Source organism: Camelina sativa, chromosome 9 (genome assembly GCF_000633955.1).
Source record: "Camelina sativa cultivar DH55 chromosome 9, Cs, whole genome shotgun sequence".
Taxonomy (NCBI): Eukaryota; Viridiplantae; Streptophyta; class Magnoliopsida; order Brassicales; family Brassicaceae; genus Camelina; species Camelina sativa.
Window position 1 is genome coordinate 6,789,666 of NC_025693.1, and position 9,969 is coordinate 6,799,634.

The 9,969-nt window shown below is 34.7% G+C and overlaps 1 protein-coding gene across 1 annotated transcript; it reads right to left on the reverse strand.

The window, feature by feature from the left end:
- LOC104710647 (bidirectional sugar transporter SWEET4-like) lies at positions 698-2,674 on the reverse strand. Its single transcript, XM_010427280.2, has 6 exons — positions 2,445-2,674; positions 2,308-2,344; positions 1,725-1,941; positions 1,306-1,467; positions 1,098-1,217; positions 698-1,015 (listed from the first exon to the last, which is right to left on the reverse strand). The coding sequence occupies exons 1-6, from the start codon at positions 2,485-2,487 to the stop codon at positions 842-844; spliced, it is 753 nt and encodes a 250-aa protein (XP_010425582.1). The 5' UTR covers positions 2,488-2,674; the 3' UTR covers positions 698-841.

Consider the following 9,969-nt stretch of genomic DNA (forward strand, 5'->3'; position numbering starts at 1 on the left):
TTTTTTTTTTTTTTTTTTGACCAAATCAACCTGAATTTTATTTCGACCTCATGGGGCACAATAATATATCAGGTTCTTTCATTTTTTCTGTTAAAGGATATCAGGTTATTTTATTTACGGGCTTATTATTAAGGATATCAGGTTATTTTATTTACGGGCTTATTATTATGGATGAAGTACAGAAGTACGTTCAATTTTGTTTTCTTTTTTCTTTCATCTTATGAAGGGCATTGTTTTCTCAACTTCAAGCTGGTTTTAAAGATGCCTTTAACCAGCCGCTAGCTCTTCGTATCAGCATCATGTCAACAACGTCGGCATAAACAGTTGACACCACTCCACAAGCTCTTCTCAATGTTAACATGTCCAACGACACGATATTGTCGGCAAAATAACTATACGATGTGAAGTCTTCAAGTCTATGCTCTTCAGCTCTTCTTGATAGTTCTGAGCTGGCTGGTTCTTTATCTCTGCTGGTTTCTTCTTACGCAGCAACGGCTATGCTAGAAAAAGGCAAAAAAATGCCGAATTTTGCCAAAAATATGTGAATTTTGTGATCTTTAGACTCTGAATCGTTGTGCTTTTGTGTGTACTACGGTTTGCATCTACTGATGAAGGTATTTAATTCAGTTCGACTACTTCAGCAATTATAGTTTAACATAGATTTATATTGTCGCACATTATAGTTATCTTTCATAGATGAAAAAGAGTTTGAATTTTTACACAGCAAGAAAAAAAACTCACAAAAATAAGATTACTTATAGTTTAATCACCCAAAAACTTTAAAATAGAAAAAAAAAAAGACATAAAACTAATTTCATATCTTATTATCCAAAATATATAATCAAGCTGCAACTCGTTTAGCTTGTCCATGGTTTCCACTAAGTTGTAACTGAGAGTTAGCCTTAGAAACATTCTCCTCATCTTCTTCTCCATCATCTTTTGGTGTTGTCTTGTAATAGCAAGCATAGAGTATCAGTTGTACTAAACCTGATACTGTTCCAAGTCCATTTCCAATCTATGAAAGAAAAAGAGAAAAAGTGAAACTAATACATGATAGAAAATGATGAATAAGAATATAAATAATTTAATAAACTTACCAAAATGAAAAGGTCAAATTTAATAAGTGCATAAATAACCCAAACGCCACCATTGAGAAAGTTGGCAAGTGAGAGAGAGAATGGCATGTACTTCACACTTTTTGTCTTGATCACCTTACTCTGTTTCACTCAAAAATATCATGTTTTTTCTTATTATAAAAAGTGAAGGAACATACAAAAAATTTGAGAAGTGGATACTTAATATTACCATGATGGTGAGAGGAGCAATATACATGAGGCTAACAAATATGACACAAAGGATTCCAACAAAAGAAGATCTCTGGTTATGTGTGTGGAACAATAACAATGTGCATGTGGCTACTATTCCTACAAACACCATCTCTCCTATTAACCATAGCCCCACTTTCACCTGCACCAAGAATCACAATTTTAATTATAAATAAAACTGTATAAACCTTTTGTTTTGCCTATCACTATCCTAAAACAGAATCAATCATTGTCTCCCACTTCTTATTACTACGGTATTCTAGCTTTCATTTTTTTCCACAATAAAAAAAGACAAAAATTGAATATCTCTTTGTAAAATTTAATTAAGTATATTGTACAAAACAAAATTAAGTATTATAATAATTAGGTACGTATAATCAGAGATGTTAGGTATCGTACCTTGCGAGTAGTTGGAGAAAAGTAAAAGAACATAGCGAGATAGAAAAGCTCTATTGCAAGGCCAGTGGCATTAATGGTGATCACAAGGAGACTATCTGGATGAACCACTGGTAAGCCATAAAAGACCCATAGTGCGCAATTTAGCACCGTGGCTAAGTATGGGTCAGCTTTGTACTCCTCCACCTTCTTCTTCTTGTATATCGTTATGAACGTAGGTCTGCATAAAATATAATATATATTTACTCATAAACATTAATTTAAGAGATCTAAGTTGTTAGCCCAAAAGAATAAGATCAAAGCTAGATATAGAGATTAATAATTACATGGGAGNTTAATGGTGATCACAAGGAGACTATCTGGATGAACCACTGGTAAGCCATAAAAGACCCATAGTGCGCAATTTAGCACCGTGGCTAAGTATGGGTCAGCTTTGTACTCCTCCACCTTCTTCTTCTTGTATATCGTTATGAACGTAGGTCTGCATAAATTTTATATTTACTCATGAACATTAATTTAAGAGATCTAAGTTGTTATCCCAAAAGAATAACTAAGATCAAAGCTAGATAGAGAGATCAATGATTACATGGGAGATAAGAACAAGAACAAGGAGATGACATTTCCTGCGACAATAAACAAATAAATTTCCAAGTGTTAGTAAAAAAAGAGAAAGGTCAGTGATTCTTCAAAATATTTATACACATACAAAACTTATATACGTACCACAAATGCCGGCAATGTTTCTCGCAACTGTCGCGTTAACCATTTCACTTCAAACGCAAAATCTGAACAAGAACAAGAAGAAAGAGAGCAAGAGAGAGAGAGAGAGATAGAGAGAGATATGTAATTTGGTATGTCAAATATGAGTGAATGGTTTTTGCATATATTTATAGATACAAGATGAGATGTTGGTATATTAATGTAGGTACTCATTTGTATACTTTTACATATAAGTATATATGTGTATATGTAGGATATATATGTATTGATGACGAAGCGAAACTCAAGAAGTAAAGGAATTGAAATGAAAACGACCTTGAATTTTTGTTTTTCCATTTTGGGGAAACAATCATGACATTTATCTACATATCTTTCAACACTTTCTCGTTTGGCTTATTGTTTTTGGAGCCATGATTATAACTATTATTCCTACCCAGCTACCCTATATAGTATACGTGTGTATGTACATGTATATGTTACATGCATGTGCATTGTATGTAGGTTACGTGTCATAATCTTATTCACGGTCATCTTTAACTTTAAAAAAGAAAATACAAAAAGTTATCCACGTGAGTGTAAGCGAGTGATCTGATAGAAAAACAAATCACGTAAGATTTATTTTCTTCTCCTTTTTGATCTTTTTTGGACGACTACTGAATTTGTGTTGTTATTATGTATAGATGATATTTATATATTGGAAAAGGTAACATTTTTTATTAGTTTTCATGGATTTCATATGTGTATATATGATCTTTCTCTTCACTTCGTTTTTATGAGGCATCTCATTTGTTTGCGATTATTAAGCAGAATAATAGTTTCATTAATTGTTTTCTTCTGTAAACGAACGTTATATATGATTTCAAAGAATATATTACTTTTTTTTTTGTTAAAGGATCTTCAACTTCAACGAATATATTACATTGAAAATAAATAATTTATAGTATCAAATGCTATATAAACAAATTTCTGAGGCAAAAGGGAAATAACTTTACAGGTGTTGTGAGAAGGTACACAAACCCAATGATTTTTGTAACTTTAATATAAAATAAAGTAAGCATGCGACTATGTCCATTTCGAATTTTGGATTCCGATACTATATTGCTAACGATCTTTTATGAAATCTATGGACGATAAAAATCGCAATATCTATGCTTCCCGATCGGCGCAGTTAACCTAATTTAAAAAAAATATATAATAATATCAAGAAAACAAGTATCTATGCTTTGTGATGAGAAAGGTACACCAACAACTAGATCAATTATTTACTAAAATGAAAAACTAATTGTGCTGAGACAATTACATGGTGAAAGGGATGTTTTTTCCAAGATCAGATAGCGCTGTTGCTAGGAAAGCTATGCTAAAATACTTATTTACGTACTAACCTAGTCTTTCAGTTAAGAATAATAGTAAATTATTATAAAAATATATTCATAATGGTTTAGTAATTGAGAATTTTACAATATAAATTGAGGAACCAGGGTCCGGATATTTCTAATGCGATTTCAATAATTGTTTCTACTGTGCATATTTAAAAAGATTAGAAAAAAGGTACTCTTTCAATCGTATTCTTCGCGAGGCACTACTAAGTTTGTAACAAATGAAACATTTAACTTGAAAACGAATATGCGCAAGTCGATCAACAAATGAAAATCAAACAAATGCATTTAATCACAAAATTTTATCAAAGAAAAGAATGTTAACAAACGTACGATTGATTTTTTTTTAATTAGTAATTAGTAGTATCGATCTAAACACTTCGATGATTTTAGTCACTAAATTTTTAAACAGACATACTAACTGGTAGGAATAGTATTAAAAATGGAATAGTATTTAGTTGTTAAATATCACGTCAGCATGAGATTTCATGGTTTTGATATGTGAACAGAACACTAGTGAGATTTTAGAGTAGAAATGTCTAACTAGGTTTTTTATCGATTAGTGAGATTTTTAAGTCATGGAATGGACTCCTCTATTTATAGAGAACGAACGTATGTATAGAATTTACTTTTCCCGGTTTGGTTTCCGGATGATTAGGTCTAAACTCAGGTCAAAAGATGGTACGTAAACCTCATCGAACGTGTCCACTCTAGTCTGTTCATGCATCAATGCGTATCTAATGCTTGAGTGATGTGCTTTGGTCATTAATATGTTCGTTTGGCAAATTATGATTATTCTACTTATCTACCTATCTATGTAGTAATGAAGTTTTGACCCTATATTAATTGTCTTCTAGTATACAAATATATATTCGAGGCTCAATAATACTGCATGAAATGGGAACTGGAAACGAAATAATCTCGTGTATAAAGCTTTCTACTCTAGGGTGATTACTTGACAAAGTGTCACACACATTTAATGGTCAAACCAACGGCTCCAACTACTTTGTATAATATTAATCAAAAAAGATACAATATTCTCGAAAGTATATAACTATAACTTAAAACATATATACTTTAACTTGTATATATACAACTAAAGACTAATTACCATTTACCGAACATTCTTTAAAGATTTACGATGAAATTTTAACCATGTAGAAAAAATATCAACTGTCTAATAATAGTGTTAGTTACGGAAGTCGTTATCTATTTATATAATAAGAAGATATGTGTGGACCTAATTTATTATAGCAGATGTATAGTATGCTAAAATTGATAATAATCAAAAGTTTCTCTTATGTTATCACATTTCTTTAGATTAGATATGATAGCTTATTAGTGTATATTAGTATATAGATAACTTTCATTTATACACTTATAGATTTCAATTGACCAATTTAATACGTTTTACATAATAAAATAAGTAGGATTTGTATCACGTACGGCATGAGACCGATATTTCATACATACCTTAAGAATATAGGATGGTTACATCTTTTGGACATACGTTATATAACATACATCATGTTTACATCAAGCTTGACTTTTTGCTAAGCTATTTTAAAAGCCTAAACGGTAATCAAAAATACTCTACGTGTACATAAGCTATTTTAAAAGCCTAAATGGTAAAACAAAATGCGCATCAATAGGTGGCTAGGCAATATAATTCCCAACAATGTGACAACCATTCAACGTGTCTATAATAATTGTTTCTTGAAATACATAATTTGTTTGTTGTGAGAAAACTAACTTCGATTTTGTTGGATTACTAATAGATATATCACAGAAAATGAACTAATGCTTTTATTTCAAATTGGTTACGACAGTAATCACCAGTTAATGAATTTATTTTATGCAACAACTACTGTATTCGATGTGTTATCACATGCTGGGTTTAAACATAATATGCACATTTTTAGTGAAAAGAAAGTGAAACCAAAATATTTGATTTGGCACACCAAAAGAAAAGGAAAAAAGAAACTACAACAATCAAACTAAACCAAACGGTCTAAATTCAAATGAACGTTACAAGTTTCAAATAGTAATATGAAACGACCAAAACAAGAAAACATCAATCCACTATCGGTTGTTAGCCATTACTGTAATTGTAATATATTGGCTCAATAAACATATTACTTTATAAATTGATGTACCGAACACGATAGAATTGAATCCTAACAAGGAACAATTCCAAACCGTCCATATTTTTAAAAATAGTCTTAATGAAGAAAGCAAAAGCTTTTTGCGGTATCTCTATCTCTTACAAACAAAAATAGGCATAAAGTTTGAATTATTGCATCATGTGATACTATACTATTGGAACAACGAAAGTCCCACCCAGGATCTGTAACTCATTATCATGTTAATTACGTACATCCAAAATCTTTATAATTTTTCTTTATATCTTCTAATTACACTTTATTATTCGGAATATTGGTTAGAAAGGTTGGTTAACTTTTTAAGTTTCAAATTGGTTAGAAAGGGACGTTCGTAGTTTAGAAAGATTAATTTCTAAAGGATTTTTTTTTTTTTTTTTAACGTCTTGGTTTTTATTAATCAGAATGTGGTACATAGTCATGAAACAAACAGCTCTGTAAATACTAAATACAATGGAGGATAGAAAAAAACTTGAGCAGTTTGTGTTTGATGGTGAGCTGCTTTAGCTAACTTATCAGCAGCCTGATTACATTCTCTTTCAACAAGTAAGAATGAAATCGAGTTAAAGTGATCCGCCCAACTGCGGATCATCTAGCGCTTTACAATCTCCTTCTAGGATTACATCACGGTAACCTCGACACCAGGTCAATTGGAGTGCATGTAACAGTGCTATCCCTTCAGCTTCAAGAGGGGTTGATGCTTGTTTTAGTTTAGAGCTTCCAGATAGCAAATATGTTCCCCTTGCATCCCTAATTATCCACTCCGCCCCAATACTACTATTCTGATAAAGGAAGCTTCCATCAAAGTTTACCTTGACTGCATTGTCTGGAGGTAGTTTCCAACGGAATGTCTGGGTATTACGCAATGTAGCTGATCGCCGCCTAGAGGTATTGGAGGGACATGTTGCTGTTAACCACTCTGTAACATCGTCACTAGCCTTGTTGATTACCTCCCTCGGTTCCCAACTAACCTTGTTGAAGATGAGATCATTCCTTGATTTCCACAGTTGCCAACCAATCCAAAATGGTAAATGTTGTTGATCCACATCCATTTTCGAGTTATACATCAATAGTAGCGTTTTGACGTTTTCTTCAATGTTTGATGTAAAAGCTTGACCTAATGGTATTCCGGATAGTCGCCAAGCTGTGCTAGCATAAGGGCAATCAAATAGGATATGATTGATTGTTTCAATTTCTAGACAGCAACGTTGGCATGTAGCATCAATAGGGATCCCTCTACGGTTTAGTTCACTACCAGTACCAAGAGCCGACGATAACACTCTCCAATAAAAGTGTTTAATTTTTGGTGGTAGTGATCTTTTCCAAAGCTTTTCTTTGAGAGAAGGGTTACCTTGTGGTGGTGCTATCGGGGCCTCATCTTCTGGTAGGTGGTTACTAAGCTAATATCCAGACTTTACTGTATAGTTTCCATCTTTTGTGTAGTGCCATATTAGTTGATCTGAACAGGGATGTTGTGGAATGTACATTCGGCGAGCATAGGCTGCGTCTTGGTCGGAAAGTAACAGATTGAGCTTATTAATATCCCACTGTCGGCTACCATCTTGCCATAATTCATTGAGTGTTGTATTTTCGCCCAAAGAATGGTCAACCGCATGTCTAGGGGGATGAGTAGGGATCCAAGCATCTGAAGCCGGATTTATTGATGTTCCATTGCCTAGCTGATATCGTAATCCTTTGATAAGAAGGTCTCATCCATGTAGAATTGATCTCCACCCGTGTGATGGTTTTGTTTCGAGTGTTGCTGTTTGAATGACCGTATCATGAAAATATCTGCTCTTGAGAACTCTTGCAAGAAGGGAGTCAGGCGATTTTAGTATTCTCCATGCTTGCTTTGCGAGTAAAGCGTCATTAAACTTCTCTATATCTCTAAAACCAAGACCACCTTCATTCTTTGAGAGAATCATTCGCTTCCATCCTACCCATGCTATACGCCTTTTTGAACCATCTGAACCCCACCAGAATTGAGTGAGGATCGAATCTATCTGACAGATTGTAATTGGGAGTTTAAAACAACTCATAGCATGTGTAGGCATAGCCAAAGCCACTGATTTCAGTAAAACCTCTTTACCCCCCCCCCCTCGGAAAGGGGTTTTGAATGCCAATTCTTTGTTTTCTCCCTTACACGCTCGACTATATACTCAAACATTTGGCATTTTTTCCTTGAGAATTCTTCTGGTAAACCCAAATATTTTCCACACCCTCCTTCTCTCGTTATCTTGATATGTCTGCGGATGGTATTTTTTCTGTCCTCATCAACCCGTGAGCCAAATGTAATGGAGGATTTGTCAAGATTTACACATTGACCAGATGCATCTCCATATTATTGCAGCAAGCGAGACAGAGTTCTACTACACTTGGAGTTTGCTTTACAAAAGAACAAAGCATCATCTGCAAAAAGCAAGTGAGAGATCTGGGGGCCATTGTTGCTTATAGAGATGCTAGTAATGGTTCCTCTAGCCTCCTCTTGTCTTATTTTTTGCGTCAGCATCTCCGCACAGAAAAGAAATAAATATGGAGAAATAGGATCACCTTGTCTGAGACCTCGCTCTGGATGAATGTCTCCAAATGGGCTTCCATTGATTAGAACTGAATATGTAACTGATCGAACTATCTCCATGATCCACATGACCCAAATCTGGTTGAAACCCAGTTGTAACATTGTCTCCTCAAGAAAGTCCCAATCAACTCTATCATATGCTTTGCTGATGTCTGTCTTAATGGCCATATAGCTTTTTGCTTGACGCTTCCTCGTTTTTAAGGAGTGTAGTAACTCATGAGCCACTAAGATATTGTCAATGATGTGTCGACCAGGAACAAAAGCAGTTTGTTCGAGTGAGATGATTTCAGGGAGGATGGTTTTTAAGCATCTTGTGAGGATTTTTGAAATGATCTTATAGGAGACATTGTAGAGGCTTATTGGACAGTAGTCACTCATGAGGCTTGGTTGCTCTATTTTGGGGATGAGACAGATGTGCGTATGATTGAGCTGTGCTGGCATTATACCAGTCTGAAAAAAACTTTGAATCTCGGCAGTGATATCAGTCCCTAATATTTCCCAAAACTGATGATAGAAGTAGCTTGTCATTCCATCTGTACCTGGTGCTCGATCTCCACTGATATCAAATACTGCTTGTTTTATTTCTTGAGCCGTAACATCCGCAGTGAGCATTCGATTCATATCCTCGGTTACTTTAGCACGAACTTGATCAAAGAAATCCCCCCAGTGCCCATGTCTATGATTCTCTTTTTTGTACTGACTTTGGAAGTACTCAGTTGCTGTTACTGCTATATTCTTGTCGCCAATGTATTCAATACCGCTGCTATCGTGAACTGAGATCATCTGATTCCAAGCTTTCCGAGATTTAGTGCATCCATGAAAGTATAGAGTGTTTCGATCTCCTTCATTTAACCAACGAGCTATGCTTTTTTGCTTCCAGTATATCTCCTCTCGCAGATAAGCTTTAGACAATGCTTTTTTGAAATCACAAATTTTGTGGCAAACTGGAACTGCTTTTCTGAATTCTTATCTGAGTTGCTCCTTAAGTGATTTTATCTCTTCAGCAGAATTTGTGATATTGCTACGTTTCCATCTTGATATTTTCCTCCAAAACAACTTTATCTTTTCAGAAAATGAGAAACGTGTTGGAAGATTCTGCCAGTCTTCCTTCATAGCCTCCATAAATCCATCTCTTTCTGCCAGTCGCTTATCATATCGAAACATTCCTTTCTTGATCCTTGTTTCAGTAAGGATATCAACGATAAGAGGTCGATGATCTGACTCGATTGTGTGACAACCCGTCCTGCGGACCCTACTAGCCCACCGCTAGCCGCCCCAACGGACCCCAAGCTGGCCCTACAGGGCATCGATCCTAATCCCTCATTGGGCAAATGGAACTATTCATCCAAATCCACAGTAGGTTATTGGTGCACCAGGCGTTCCTCGAACCCTGGTCCCCACCCTTTAACAACCTT